Source organism: Lissotriton vulgaris, chromosome 6 (genome assembly GCF_964263255.1).
Source record: "Lissotriton vulgaris chromosome 6, aLisVul1.2, whole genome shotgun sequence".
Taxonomy (NCBI): Eukaryota; Metazoa; Chordata; class Amphibia; order Caudata; family Salamandridae; genus Lissotriton; species Lissotriton vulgaris.
In genome coordinates this window covers 482,841,521-482,858,114 of record NC_141694.1, presented here as the reverse complement: position 1 = coordinate 482,858,114, position 16,594 = coordinate 482,841,521, and the positions used below count along the sequence as shown (strand labels likewise).

General features: G+C 43.6%; 1 protein-coding gene across 2 annotated transcripts in view; it reads right to left on the bottom strand.

Annotated features, from left to right (window-relative positions):
* The window catches only part of FAM135A (family with sequence similarity 135 member A), a 1,101,526-nt gene that overhangs the window by 853,591 nt on the left and 231,341 nt on the right, over window positions 1-16,594 (bottom strand). For both annotated transcript variants that reach the window (XM_086926467.1, XM_086926468.1), the window contains exon 4: window positions 13,362-13,441. In XM_086926467.1, the coding sequence (XP_086782593.1) occupies window positions 13,362-13,441 (80 nt within the window). The remainder of the gene's footprint in view (window positions 1-13,361; window positions 13,442-16,594) is intronic.

Below are 16,594 nucleotides of genomic sequence, written 5' to 3'. Positions count from 1 at the left end.
TCACAGACTCTCAGAGGATTTCTTACTTTTAGAAGTAGAAGGCTCACCAGCATCTGAAGCGAGCTGGGTCTGCTTCGCCACTTTAGCCTTAGGAGTAGGCACAGCACTCTCAGCCCTCCTCTTCTTTGATCCCTTAGAAGACTCTGAGGCAAAACTTCCTACCTCAGAAAGTGGCGTATCTTTATCCTTAATTCGCTGAAGCCACAGCAGCAGGCGACCCTCTCTATCCCTGAGGGTCTTTGGAGGAAATTTGCGACAGATTTTACACTCCTTAGCCTGATGATCAGGGTACAAACAGTAGATGCAGCGAGTATGTGGATCCTCCTTAAACAGCCTCGCTTTTCCGCAAGAGTCACAGGTCCTGAACAGGGACTTTGAAGTAGACATTGTAAAAAAGGAAATCTTTACAAGTAGAGAAAGAACTGAGCAGAGCTCAGAGGGACTCCCTATCACACGACGTGCGGTAAAAAATCTGAGAGCCTGGGTCTCTGGGGAGAGCATTCTGGTGGGAGCTGTGGCTTGATTGGCTGCAGTTTGGTCTATACATAATGACCTGGATAGTCTCTAATGTGGAAGTTTTATTTACTGTAGCTGGGGCTACTTTACTTCCTGGTTGGGTATGCTGTTATTTGTTATGTACAAATGGTATATTTTACTGCTTTTTGATGAACCGTGGGCTCCCACTCAGACGACGGGTAATGATTCAGGCATGTGAATCTATGAAAGACACCCCTAATACTGGAGAAATATATATATCCCGTCCCGACCTTGCCTGGGAGCAATCCGGAGGCTTACCTCACACAATCATGCCAGAGGCCCAGTGTTGCAGTGGTGGCCAGCAGCAACGCCTGAGGCGCTGGGGAGCTTTCTGGGTAAGTGGCGCTCTGTTTGCAGGGAGGCGAGGATGAGCAGAGGTTGCAGGGATAAGAGTAGGAGTTCACAGAGTATGGAGCGGCCGGCGGGAGTCGGGAGCTTGAGCAAATTATGCCAGAGGGGCCCCCGCCTGTCCCGACCCGCGCCTGCCCGGACATTGTCCCCCGGAGCCTTTTTGTTGTAACTCCCCCTGCCCCGACCCCGCCTGCCCCGACAGTGTCCCCCGGAGCCTTACCTCAGCCGCCGCCCCTCAGTTCAGTGCTCCTCGCCGGTCCGCTGCTGCTCACCGCCTGTGTGCCGCTCGTCAGTGCTCCTTCCCCGCGCAATGTCCGCTGCTCCTCAGTTCAGTGCTCCTTGCCGCTCTGCCGGTCTGCTGCTGCTCACCGCCTGCGTGCCGCTCGTCAGTGCTCCTCCCCCGTGCCATGTCCGCCGCTCAGCTGCCGCTCCTCAGTTCAGTGCTCCTCGTCGCTCCGCCGGTCTGCTGCTGCTCACCGCCTGTGTGCCGCTCGTCAGTGCTCCTCCCCCGCGCCATGTCCGCCGCTCCTCCTCGCGCTCCTGGACGACGTCAGCACGCAGGTCACGCCCGGCGCTACTTCTAGGGGACTACTTTTTTTTAAATGTTAATTTTTTAAATATAACGTATTTTTTAAATTTATATAGCCTATGTTCATCTGCACACCCTGAGGATTCCAACGATGTATCAGGTGTGTGGATTGGCGCTGTGGTTCCCGAGTTTACCCGCCTCAAAGAAACTTCTTCCTTTATAATAGTAGTATATATATATATATATATATATATATATATATATATATATATATATATATATATATATATATATATATATATATATATATATATATATATATATATATATATATATATATATATATTTATTTATTTATATTGGACTTGGCCCTTCTGGCAGGTTCACCCCTAAACTTTTTGCTTTTTAAATGTGAATTGAAGGTAGTGATTTTTGGTTTCTGCGCACTTTCACTGTGTCCCAGTGGAAAGTGCGTGCGCACTCTGAGTGCGTGGAGTAAGGTTGGCCTGCCCTCCCATAGGAATGCAGGGGGAATGTCTGTGTCCCTGGTAGTTCCTGATGCGTGAGGTGTGCATGCTCGAGTTTGGTATGTGCGAACTTGTGTGATTGAATGCTTCGCAATGATGTATGTGGCATGATTGTGTCTTGTGCGGAAGTGCCACTTCTAGGAGTTGGCATATTAGTGTAAAATGTGTCTGGCGTGTGATTGGCTGGAGCTGGCTGGGCTGCCTGGCTCCATGAGTCATGATGGGTCCGCCCGGTGGTGAGTGTTGAGATTAGCATGCTGATGGCTGGGGAGGAGTGCACCTGGTTCCTGAATAGGGCTGGGTTTTCGCCACACAATGCTGGCTCCGCCCCATGTGGTGCGTCTAACTACCCTAGCCCTGCCAGTGAATAGAGTGAGGGGCTGAGCACATCAAGGGTGCTCCAAAACCAGCTGCGACTGGTTTCTCCCCTCACCCTGTGACAAAGACAAAGGATTGTGGTGTATAAAAATGGGGCTGTGTCCCCACACAAACTGTTCTCTGCCAGGATCCTGCCTGAGGGGGGGTGCTGCTGTTGCTGGGGCCAGGAGGACCGCCACTTGGGACTGCCTTCCTGCCTGGAGGGCCCAGTGAGCTGGCCCCTGGCCCATCCTTACCCCCACATCTTGCTGCATTCCAAGTACTTGCTTTGGACTTGTGCTGTCCTATAGCGCTGGGAGCGCTGTAATTATCTCTATAGCGCTGGGAGCGCTGAAATCAGTCCTCAAGCGCCGGTGGGCGCTGCATTGGCCTTCCAAGCACCTGGGAGCGCTTTACTTTTTCCTCACAGCGCCTGGGGGCACCGTAATTGTGCCACAAGCGCTGGGAGAGCTTTATTTGCTTATAGAGCCTGGACCGCTTTATTGATCTTTAAAGCCGGTGCCCACCCGGCATTGCCCTGTGTCTTCACCGCCACAACCCCGGATTAACAGTTACCAGGAGAGCATTCCCTCGGGCCGCCGCTCTGCCCACGGCGACCCGGAAGCAGCTGGCTGACCCTCCAACCGCAGCGCGGCCCAGGACGAAAGGCCGGAATCCCGCCCCTGCAGCCCGAGAGGAAGGATCTTGGCCGGGGCTCCCGAGGACGAGGGAGAGCCCCGGACCTTCTGCCTGGAAGGCAGGCAGCACCGTAGGAGCCAGCGTCGGCTCCCAGGAGTGAGGGAGAGCCCCGGGGAGAGAGAGGAGTCCGGCCGCAAGAACCGCGAGACCCCGCAGCCAGTGAAGGGAGCAGCCGGAGAGGAGCCCCCCGCCACAGCAGCCTGGTGAGTGTTGGGCTGGGGGAGAGCTCCGGGCCTAGCCCTCGTGCTATAAAGAGGCGCAGAGTGCGCCGGGTGTGTCGAGCGGCCCCATCTGGTCAGCGGGCCGCTCCAACTATCCCCCCAGTGAGGCTCAGGGGGCATTTTGATATTCAGAGCCTGTCGAGGCTCTAACGCGGGGGCATGCGGTTACTGTTTTGAGTCCACGAGGGACTCCAAAGACAGCGCCAGTCATATTTCGAGCCACGAAGGCTCCCTGGGGGCACCATGGTTCTAGGTGTGTTTTGAGAGCCCAGAGAGGCTTGTGGGGCCATTTCTTTACTCAGAGCCCAGTGAGGCTCCAAAAAGGGGACAAGTATATGTTCAGAGCCTGCGAGGCTCCCACGTTGTCCCCACCATTATCTACACAGCTGCCCAGCAATTCGTGGGCAGCTGCCACGTTTAGGCCCCTGACTTTGGGACACAGGGCGTCCTAGCCCTAGAGAGGCCAGTTGCCTAGGGACAGTCACAGGTGGTGACTAATGTGATTTTTGCGCAATTGGGTTCTTTGATACACCTCTGAATGGTTTTAGGCATCATGTGTTTTCCTTCCCTGCACCTCTGAATGTGTTGTTTATGCACCATGTGCCTTGTTCCTTACACCTCTGAATGTATGTTATGCATCATGTGTTATGTGCTTATACCCCTACAGGTATTGTGATACCTAGGTGGTTGTTCTTGCTAGTACAGGTGTTGCTAGTGAGGTCCTGGTTCCCTGTGTGACCTTTTCCTAAGGTGGTTAGGGTTGCATAGGTGGTACTCACCGGTTACCAGTGATTACTGGTTGTGTGCTTTATGTTCTATTTTGTGCTACAGTGATTTATATTCTATATTCTAAGTGCTAATTCTACCTAGTGCGAAGTTCTAAAAGTGCTGATTCCTGACAGTGGTCCATATGGCCCTGTCTTGTACATATCCCCTGTAAATTCTGCCCGTGCCTGTTGGCACATTGTAAAGTGTGTGTTCTTATCTAATGTGTTTTGGTATAATACAAAGGCTATTTTTATATATAACCTTGTGTGGAGTTTCCTTTGTGGTGGGCCTTGGATGGTGGTGTTGGGGTGCGTGCGCAAACACTTAACCTACATAGCCTCTGAGTTTAGCCTTGCTGCTCGCGCCACGTTACCTAGAGGGTGAGAAGGGGTTATCTTGGCGTGTAACTCCCTTGCCCTGACTTAAGAGTGGTGGTCTCTGACTGACTTTGGCGCAAGCCCTGGCCAGCCAGGGATCCCATTTCTAACAATATATATATATATACTGTAATAAAAAGAAAAGACCCAAAAGTCCCATAAATACACAATATATATATATATAGTTATATTTAGGAGCAAAGTTTCAATAAAAAAAGCATTTTTTGTTTTGCCAATAACTTTGGAGCAACTTGATGAATCTTCATGCACTTTTAAAAAAGGTTCCCTTTTTGGTTCAGCTGCTGTGTTTAAAGTTTCGGGTGATCAGTCAAGCTGGGGCAGAGAAAAAAGAGAGGGGCCCAAAATGCGTTTTCCACATGTTATGTCTATGGGGATTTTTCTTTTTTTGAACACAACTACAACCCAAACCGATGAACGGAATTACAACAAATCTGGCAGAAAGCTAGATATTCGTCTAGAAAGTGAGCTTTTTTTGTGATTTGGTGTACATACGTACAGTAGTTTCAGAGATATTTATGTTAAGAAAATAAAGATATCTGGGGGCTCGAAATCCTACTAAAATGTGATTGGCTGCCAACAATTCAACCAGGAAGTGTTGATAGCTATCTTGGAACTCGGCTTGAAGTTAAGTCACACAAAAAAAGTTACAAATTAAGAAAAGGGGGCAGGGTAGGAATACCCAGACCCCCCCCAGATATAGGGGGGTCCCACAGGGACCCTGCTAAGGTTTTAAAGCATTTAAAAAAAGTTTTACCTTGAATCCATGGGTGGACGCGTTACAAAACTAAAATAAGAGGTGCAGGCTTCTGCGCAACTTTTATAATCAGCCCCCAGGTCGGCTAAACCCGGGTTACATGTTTTAAAAAAAAAATGCGGGGTGCCCATGCAGCACCCCCACGCTCTAGGGACAGCCATCTCCCCAGGGCAAACAAGTAAACTGATGCGGGGGTCGCACGTCCCTCCCTGCAGCCCCGGGAACCGACCACTTCCTGGGACCCCGGGGACCGACCGGCCATTTGTTAAATTAGTGCAGGGGAAGTCCGCATAGCCTCCCTTGCAGCCCTGGGGACCGCCACCTCCCAGGTGTTTTATCTATAATGAAAGCAGGGGGCTGCACGGACTCCCCACAGTCCCGGGGGTCGCCACTTCTCCAGGGCTTTAAACCAAAATAAATGCATGGGGCCAAGTGCCCCCCCCACCCCCACCACATCCACGAGGACCACCACCTCCTCTGGGCTTTAACTTTCATTATTGGGGGGAGCTGATCCCCTCACCCCTGCAGACAGCACCAGGGCTCAATGATCTAATGGAGCGGGATCTGTTGCGGACCACCTCCCCGGGGCTAAATGAAACAAAAGAGGAGCACTGCTTATGACCTCACATATTACATCAATCATAACATGGTCAGTGACATCACTGATGACATTTCAAATTACATCACTGATTACATCTCAAATGACAACACTGATTACGTACACAATGACATTATCCAGTGTTTGTGATGGTTTTCAAAACACATATACTACGATAACTGGCTGTGGGAGTTTATATATGGGTGAGTGAGTGGGTGTGTAAGTGGTGTATACAAGAGTGAGTGGGTATGTGACAGACTGGGTGTGTCAGTGGGTGTAAGAATAAGTGAGTGGCTGTGTGAGTAATTGTATGGGTGAATGAGTTGCTGTTTAAGTGGGTGTAATGGTAAATGAGAGGATGAATGAGTGACTGTATGGGGGAAGAGTGCCGGTGTGTCAGTGGCTGTAAATGGTGAATGAGAGCGTGCATGAGTGGCTGAATGGGGGACTGAGAAGGTACATAAATGTCTGTAGGGGTGAGTGACAGGATACCTAAGTGACTGTATGGATGCATGAATGGGTGTGTAAGTGGGTGTGTGAGTGGTTGTATGGGTAAGTAAATTGGTGTGCGAGTGGCCGTATCGGTGAGTAAATAAGTGTGAGAGAGGTTGTATGCAAGAGTATGTACTCGTCTCAGCGACTGTATAGATGAGTGTGTAGGTGCATTAGTATATCTGAGTAAGTGCGTGGGTGAGCGAGTAAATGTATGGGTGAGTGGATGTATGAGTGACTGTATGGATGAGTAGTTATGTGAGTATTTGTATAGGTGTCTGAGTATGAGAATGGATGTATGAGTGGTTGTGCAAGTGTCTGTATATCTGTATGACTGGATGTGTGAGTCGCTGTATTGGTCAGTGAGTAGTTGCGTGACTGGCTGTATATGTGAGTTAGTGGTTGCCTTAGTGGCTGTATGGGTGAGTTGATGTGCGAGTAGCTCTATGAATCCGTGAGTAGGTATGGATGATGTCATGAGTGATGTCTTTAAGATGTCATCAGTGATGTCAGTCTAACGATAAGGTCCCTGTAACCTTTGGTTTTTTTGTGATTTTTTTTCAGATATATATATATATGTATGTTTAGCTTAAAGGCCACTTGTGTGCCCAAGTGAAGAGACCGCACTCCGTTGAGGGTGAAAAACTCGGTATTTTATTAACCGGGTTTAATAAACAGGATGCGTTTCGGCTTCTCGCCTTTTTCAAACTGAAAACAAAGACTGGGGCACCGCCATATCTTTACATACTTGGGAGGAAAGTGCTTCAGGTGCAAAATTAATCATACACATTGAAAAAGGACAATTTGCCACTGTCTGTTTCATACATCTTTGAATGGTAAAGAATTAACCATAAACATTGAAAACGGACAATTCAGCACAGTTTATTTCAGCCATCTTTGAATGACAAAGTATTGCATTCAATTACGGTGCTGCCAAAATATTTTTGATAATGCAAACAAACAATGATAGTATCATACTTTAGGATATCATGTTAGTTATCACGCTCTGAATGAGCCTAATCCAAAATGCATTAAAAAAAGAGAAAAAGAAAAAAGGTTAAAGAGTACTTAATCAGCATTTAAAATTGTGGCAGCCGGTAATTTAACATTCCGTGCAACTTTCATCGCGCCCTGGATGGGCACTCTTAATCCAAAATTCATATATGTCAATCTAACTTATTTAACAACTCAAAATTGGTTGGCTTGCTTGTTACCGTTGTCCAACACATGTGTGACAATAAAGTGCCTAGGTGCTTATGTGAGATAGTAGGGCCATAATTAATCTATTTAGTTTTAGGGTAATCCCCGAGTAGGCTGATCCTAACATAATCTTTTTTATAAACATAAAGGGAAATCACATATTAACAGGGCATCAGGGAAAAGTTAATCTTCATATGAAATTACAGAAAGTATGGATGGAGTAAACAGAACAATTCGCGTTTATTTACAGTAACACTTGGATCTAGCCCAGATGTACTGCTAATTATTCTTCCGTGTTCAGGCCTAGCGGAGCCTTGGTTAGTAGGTCTACTATGAATCTCCGAAGTTTTAATTCCCTGTTCCCACCTCGTTCATGTGCAGGAACATGATCAAGGCAAAATAATTTTAATACATTTCTGTTGCTCTGATGAAATTAGGAGAAATGCCTTGCTGCAGGATATGTTACATAATTTCTTTCAATAGCTCTGGCATGTTCTAATATTCTGCATTTTGTGGAATGTATCATGCTGCCGATGTACTGTAAGTTACAGGGATAGACAAGGCAGTAAATGCAGAATGGCGTGTATCAAGTTAGAAACTTAGTGATCTTTTTAGAGAATGCCATGCTTGGAATTTGCTATGTCAAGAGTTTTTACACTATTCCTGCAGGCTTTGCATTTGGAGCATGGAAAGAATCCAGTTATGTTACTTATTTTTGGATTAAAGGGAATGGATTCTAGATGGCTCTGTACTAGTGAATCTTGTAAGGACCAACAGCGTCGATAAGTTATCTTAGGGTGACTCGGTATATTATTCACAAGGCAAGGAACTTACCATTGTAGCGCTCGCAGGGAAACAATGCATCAAGTAATAAAACGCGTCGAAGCTGCGATGTAACATGAATTCCATGTATCATCAAAAATCGACATACAGTGACAATGAGCGTAACTATAGATTAAACATATTTGGATGGCAGAAGGATAGATAGCGTGATGTCTGTCAGAAAAAAATATGTCTACCAAAGAATGTAGTGAGATTTAGAGGGCGATATAGGAAACCTGATCGCCTGAACTAAACTGGAAGAAACATTCATGGTGCCGATGTCATTATTTTATTGCACCAGAAGAGTGACAATGAATCCGAAAAGGCCCACACAAATAAAGGACCCAAGTGGTAACCGATTAACTTGGATCAATGGTGTTCAGAGTAAATAATTTATCACAGAATAGCCCACGTAAATCAAAATGCGTCAGTCAAAGATGTTATACAAAGAGTGACAGGATGCTAGTAAGTTAATTCAGAAGTAAGGGTGAATCAGTCCAAAGTCCTAAGAAGGGGGAAGTAATGTAGAGGCAACAGGTCCTCATGCCCCAACTTAGTATGGATGTACCTTTAAAAATGTTATTAATAGTGGAGGATACGAATCAGTCAGGAGAGTGGATCCAAATAGCTGGAAAGTATAGAAACAACAAATCCGGCCTCGGACTAAATTGTAATGAAGAAGTCTCAGTTCTTATAGGGAAAATAGTCAAAAACAAACAGTGAGGCTGATTGGCGGCCCGAATCCCTGCTGCAGAAGGTCAAAAGATATGGGACAAAATGGATATTGAAGATGTAACATAGCTAAATGATCGAATTTTCCCATGGAAAGGATTAATTGAATCCTTTGACTTTAGAGTCTAAGGTAAAAATCCCAAAACAAAACGTAATGTTTTTTGCGTATATTGGTGTTATCAGTACCTTTTTGTGGACGTATCCTCTCCAGGATACTCCATCGGCTATCCTCTTCAGCATGTTTGGCTTCAATCCAATGATTGACCAAGGGTGCTGCCTGTTTGTGACATCTGATGTTGGATTTATGTTCGCCCAACCGGATCCTACATTCTCTAGCCGTTTCGCCCACATATGCCAAATTGCAAGGACAAAAAATGGCATAAATGCAGTTGGATGTCCGACAATTAGTCATATCTTTTAGGTATACTGTATGATTGTTTATTTGGACTTGGTCGCAGAGTATAGCTTGAGCGCATGCGTGACATGTCCCACATTTATGATTGCTGTGGATGGGTCGATCTCCCGTGATGGATTTTTGGGTGAATCTGTCCTGCTCTTGGGGTTTTGCTCTCACCAGCATATTTCTCAAGTTCTTATTTCTTTTGAATGCAAAGAGTGGTTTGGGTATCCGTGGTCTTTGATTCAAGGAGCAAGGTCATTTAAGCGCATTTAGAGTGGGCATAAATATCAATTGACGCACAGCATAGCCCAATCTTATAGGTAGAGTTCTCATTTTTGTATTTTGTGTTTATATCCCCTGCCTCTCTACCTTTATCTACCTTCAGGGGTCCCCTTGTTATGGAGTAGTTGCATATTTCAATTGCACACAATTTCGGCAAAATGGTCATGAAAATGGTCAGGCAGATTTATTGGGATGACCATTTGCACTATCTCACTCAAGAACTGAGGATTAAGGGCCGAAAGGCAATCAAAGAGTTAGGCCTCCTGAAGAGAAAACCGTTTTCCTCATAGCCTCAATCTTCTTCAAATCCCTATCAGGAACCGTCCCATCCCAATGAAGCAAAAATAATGGCCTAACTCACTGCTAAAATGAATGTCATGGTAAACAAAAGTTAGGCATTCGAATGGGGTCGGAATGTAACCCATAGAGCTCTCCAAGCCTACTAAACCAATCACTATATGCCAAAAGCCTATAAGTTGACTCTATCTCCATCAACCGTTGGTCTCAATGCTTACATCAGACCCTGGTTTTCGGAAAGTTTGCTAAATCTTGCAGCAGATCCTGAATCTGTGCTAGTAGCTTCAGATACAGCCCTGGTGGAAAAGCAACAGAAAAGGACTTCAGAAGAGTAAGAGGTCTAGCAGATGCCAAAAGAGGTGCCAGCAAGGGGTGACTGGTGCTAGGGACGAAGCTGCGGGTAGAAGACCGGTACAGGGCACAGTGGATTTCTTGGGGTCCATAGGTGCACCAGAGTGAACCAAAGTGCAATGGAAAAGTACCTGGGGGAAGACCACAATTTGTACAAGTTCAGCGTGTAGTGTAGTTCTTAAATTCTCAATAGGCTCTGCACATTGGAATAATATATCCTATAGATATGACGTAGGACTTAGGTCAATGACGTAGGACTTAGGTCACTAGGTCTCTATTGAATATACCACATTTAATAGTGAGTGCCAGCTATCTCAGAGGTCACTAGAAACTTTCTCAAATACACAAAAAGAGATTCGTTTCTGACAACAGCATAAACATGACAAATTTGTTTCCCCAAGAATAAGAACATATCTTCAGAGTCGTGGAAACAATAGATAACTATTTTACTCAGTCAATCGTGCAGGCTTCGTTTCTACAGATTTGCAGAGAAAAATAGAGAGATGGGCGTTTCAATAAAAGGGGTTTATTGAACAGTCTTCTTTCTCATGCAAGAGAGGTGAACTGCTACAATCGTTAGGCAAAATGCAAAGTATAATGCGTACAACATGAACAGTAATATAAAATAATACTGTAATAGCATTGTATGGTTTCTAAGCCATATAAAAATACATACATAAATAACACAGGCTAAAATACTCAACTGGTGCTTCTAAAATACGCCTACCCCAATATACCTAACCTAGGTCTAGTACGAGGGAGGAAGTAAGTATGGTTGTTTAACATAGGTTTAGTTTTTCCAAGAATTTGACAAAGGTTTCTCTAGGTTCTAATCAGCTCCATACCTTAGAATGAAGGAGGTTTGGTATCTCTGTCTCGAACTCGATTTCCCAACACCCCGCAAGGGGTGTCAGAAACACTGGAGCTGGAATCTCGACCGAGGAGGACAGCTTCTTGTCAGTGCAAGTTTGCGGAAGCACGGAAAACATTTTTACTACCGATTCTTCTGTAAGCTGGCTTCGTTCAAGTGAGGCCTGCTCTTATGTACTTACAAATGTTGGGTTCCTTTAGTATTATTTTTAGCGTAGCCAACTTTTTGATGGCTGCGGCTCGGATTAATAGGATTAGACCACATTTGTCAGCAATTACATAGGAGGATTTACTCATTTTTACTGTAAATATGAATTTAATGTAGTACACTAAACAAAGACACCCGGTGTGGCACCTCAAAGATGTTAATGTGATCCAAGATAAAGATATTGGTAGGGTCTTAATCTCTGTGTGTACATATTTATGAAATCAACTTTATATATTTGTTTGTTTTTGTATGTTTTTACCCGAATGCTGAATTTTAGAATATTTTTAATGATGTAGTGTTTGTATGTATTTTTCTTTTTATGATTTTGATTAATCGAAATAAAGATTGTTTGACTGACAGTGCATCAGCTGGAGAGTCGGCTTCCTTCAGCACTTGCTGTAGCGAGCTGCCTCGGGTAAGTAGGTAGTCGAACTGCACCTAACCACACCGTGCTTTGCCATAGGAAGTGAAGGTAGATATATACCTTGAAGGTGTTAAGGAATGCTAAGTTTGACGTGAAGTCGGGCATATGAACGTCATGAATGAACCCCTAAGGAATAGATGTTCATTGTAAAAGAACTGAGTTCTTGGAGAAATAAATATTCAAGCTAACGGCTTAAGAGTCTGGTTTTCCAAGAAATCGTTGTGACGTAGATGAACGGATGGAAGTAGCCATGGCTGTATTTGGACTGCATGGGTTAGTCCTAAATAAGGGCAAAGCGAATTGTACTTATATAAGGGCATGAATCGGGAATTTCATTCGGAATCAAAAACGCCATACATCAAGCGTGCAGGCCGGAAGGTCTGGAAATGGAGCCGGAAGGTCTGGCTAAGAGACAGAACCAGTGGCAATGGAATCTCCATCAGATCGGGCTCTGAAGATGACATCCAGGAAATGAGCAGCCGAAAAGATAAACTACCTCTGGAATGGGAGTGATGGCGAGAAGCCGGAGAACCTCTCTAGTGCTTTTTCTTATAATTCTTCTCTGGCTTTTCTTTCCCTTTGGGGAAGGCCAATTCCCAGGACTAACTAACTGTTAAAGAGTCAGAACAGAAACTGGAGTGGGGTTGGGATCTTGAATGACATGGCATCTTTCAACGTTCAGCTCAAGTCCACCCCGTGAGGAGCCTGGCCTCACACTTCTCAAAGGCTTTGTATGCAAGCCGCCACACTTTACACATGACCAGGACTCGTGGCTTCGGTCACAAGCACTAGCAACAAACATTGTGCATACCCAAGCTAGACATCTGTCTATTGGGGTGATGATGACATTGAAATTCAGATTTCTTTTTTTTTTTTTTAAATGTTCACAGGAGAGCAACTCCGGATCTGTGAAGTGTTCATAAAAAAGGAACTGACGTCAGTGCGCCAGGGTGGCACCTTATACAGCTCCATTGTGTCACATCCAGGGTGGATCCGGGAACAGAAGCGCTACCATTCAGCTGAGGAGAGCTATTTCAAGTTTCTGGGTCCAGTTTGGTGCCTGGAGTGGATTCAAGAAGTGAGGAATCTGCTGGTAGACGTATCCATAAGAACATACTTTTTCAGGCATGCAACATTCCCTTTGTTTTGTATTTTCTGCAGTCTAAAACGGATACTACCTAAAAACCTAGGTAAGGACAGTAAACAATACTCAAAAGGAAACCAATTAAAGTGAAACTTTAGAGGCAGAAATGGGAGAATCTTTCCTACTAGACACATGAAAGCTAGCAGAAGAAACCAAAATGTTTTGTGCTTTAAAAGGAATTTCTTCAGCCAACAAAGTTCCTGAGGTTGTTACCTCCATCACATGAGTAGGTGCTGCTTGTAATATGATGTGCACTATTATCATGCCAAAGCAATCTTTGCTCTCTTAACAACTTTAATTTGCTAGTGTTTCATTTTCTTTTTTTCAAATGTACAATCTTGTTTTTTCAGAGTCTAATATAAACCAATCTTAAAAAAACAATTGCTTCTTTAAAGCTTACCTGCTGGGTGCAATAAGCTAGCTTCTATTTTATGTGGAATTCGTGGAGGGATTTTCATGGACGCACGAATCTGATAAAAGCTATAGAAAAACAAAATAGTAAGGGCATTGTAAAGACTGATTCCACTAACGGGTGCTTTATGCGACAATCATAATAGCTCTTACCAAAAACAGTAAAGGTCACAGCCAAGTAGCTAGGCAAATTCAACATATCTGAGTGAGAATGGGTGTTAAATTGAGCTAGAATATTCAATTGTTACTGTACTGCAACTGGAAAATGTTACTTTGTCCTTTTGCAAAATTGCATTATCAATGTATTTCTGCTTTTAAAAATTGCAAACAGTATACAGATGGCTTAGAACGCTTCAAAATACAAAACTTTAACATGAAATCAAACCACATTCCTAAAAAAATGGAGGCACCAACACATAAATGTATTGATTTTAACTAGCGCATTGGAAGGTCTCCTTATGCAGTACTCGTCGACAGCACAGTTTATTTCCGGTTGATACAGTATACCTTCCAAGCATATCTAATACGCGCTTCTTTCTAGCTTTTGTCCTTTATAAGATATGTTTTTGATGTGTTTTCTGCATTTAAAAATGTTTTAAAAAATATGTTTTCATTATGCGGTTGTCTCTTTACTCAATAACATGTTTAAAAACTAAAACAGAAAAGTAAACATGGTTTTCTATTAACTTCGCACAATGTCGATTGAATAGGCTGCTAGGTAATTTTGATTAATGTTCCGAACATTCCCCACATTTGTAACATATTTAAATGATTGCATTTTACAGTAGTGACTGGATTCCAGGTATGTGATATTATTTTACAGGCTATTCATTGAAACAAAACTGCAGTTCCTCTCTTAATTTAAAACTTGGGGCCACTATAGACGAGCTACTAGAGTACCAGAAATAAAAGTAACTATCAGACACTGCGACTGAAAGCTACGGAGGTTACCAAAACAATGTGTGATTAGTGCCTTAATTTGATTACATTTATGACGACTCAACTACCTTTACTGTAATGTCGATTGATGAGAAATAATTCTTAAACTATTAAATCCAGAGCTAAGCCAGCTTTAAAGTTGACTGCACAAATACTTGATCAGATCACAATTTGTAATGGAGATGTAGGTAGAGACAACACATACCCTACAAAAGTCTTACTAGTGGAATATGTAGCTAAATGTAAATACTGAGATTTTTCACATATTCGCAGATAAGCGACACTATCAACTGTAGCGAGGTGGACTACTTTATAAATTATAGTGCCAAATCCAACAAGTATGTATGTGTATTAATGAGGAACAGATGGTTGTGCAGTAATATTTGTCTCTGCTGTCCTCTGCCAGGGTGTACATTATCTCCAGGGAAAATCTACAAACTCTAAATATTTTCATAAACTGGACACCAGGCTTGCTTTTGTGGATTCCTCAAGGTACTCGAATCTGCTGGGAGCCACAAACGTCCTTCTACCCAGCATTCCCCTAAGTCTTCAGATCAAAATGGTACCTCACCTGTTTAGGTTGACTGAGTGCCCGCTAAAATGCGGGGTCCAAGATGCAATGTGTCAACATCAACAAGAGGGGTAGCTGCAGTTTTCGGGCCAGGGTTTGGCAGCCATCCACGAAAACCTATCAAACCCAGGCACTTCTGAAAACTAGACACCCAGGGCAGTATAGGGTGGTGTGCCTCAAGTAGATCCCATAACGTTTTATTATCCACAAGGCCCTGCAAACTTTAAAAAATTGCCTAAAATCACACATTTTCCTTGCATTTCTGTGCCATATTCTTCCAGAATCCGAAGCAATATACAAAATTCCTGCCACCCAGTGTTTTCCCACTTGTCCCAATAAAAATGCTGTACCACTTGTGCGGCTGGGCATAGTGCCCGCGACAGGTACGGATCAAACTAATATCAGTGTGAGACCTTGGAAAAGTACCCTCATTGACCTTGGTTTTATCTGATGTGTTGCAAGCACTAGGCCTTCCGACGAAAGTGCGGTACCAATTTTTATAAAAACAGACTTGGGGGAATGCTAGGTGGAAGCAAGTTTGTTACTCCCCACAGATTCCAAAACTTTCCATCACAGAAATGTGAGAAAAATGTGTTTTTTAGTCAAAGTTTGAGGTCTACAGATTATTCTGGGTAACACAACCTGGTTAGAGCCACCGAAGTCACCCCATCCTGGATTCCCCTAGATATCTAGTTTTCAAAATGTACAGGTTTGCTAGGTTTCCCTATGTGCCGGCTGAGCTATGGAACAAAATCCACATCAAGGCACATTGTAAAAAAAATGTGTCAGACTTCAGTGGAAAAATGTGATTTGTCCAAGTTGCATTTTGATCCCTTTCTTATCGCGGGCACTAGGTCTAATTACACAAGTGTGGTACTGTTTTTATTGGGAGACTTAGGGGAACACCGAATTGTAGACCAAGTGTTTTTACCAATTGTATTTCACTGCATTTGTGCCTTCTAAATGTAAGACAGTGTGTAAAAAAGAAGATATTTTGCGAAAAGCCCTTTAATTTCACATGCTACTATGGGTACCCACAAATTAAGAGATGTGCAAATATCCACTGCTTGTAAACTTCATTTCTTCTGCCCATTTCGGAAATACAAAGGTTTCCTTGATACCTATTTTTCAATATTTATATTTTACCATTTGAAATGTTCTATACCCGCAACACAATGAAAACCCAATGCAAGGTGCAGCTCAGTTTTTGGCTCTGGGCACCTTGAGTTCTTGGAAAACCTACAAACCCTACATATCTCGGCAACCAGATGATTCTAGCAGATGTAATGGTATATTACTTTTGTCAAAAGGCCATTGTGATGAGAAGTTACAAATGAAAACGATGTCACGAATGGCTGTTTTTTCCTACCAGTTTTCAATATTTTTTTGTTGAAACACTTAGGGGCACATGCATCAAGGGAGGCTTTTGCGATTCCTTAATTGCGATTATTAAGGAATCGCCAAAGCCTATGCATGTAGGAATCGCTAAAAAAAGAGTGATTTTTAAACATTCCTTAAGTGAGACTCGCAAATTGTGAGTCGCAATTAAGGAATGGCTTCCCATTCATTCCTATAGGCCTACAGCCCCATAGGAATGAATGTAGTAAGTAGTAGTAGTAATTTTATTTGCACAGTTAATTAAAACCAATGCAATGCAATACAAAACATAAAAATTGAAGCACAATGTAAAATCACATATGTTTAAAACCATC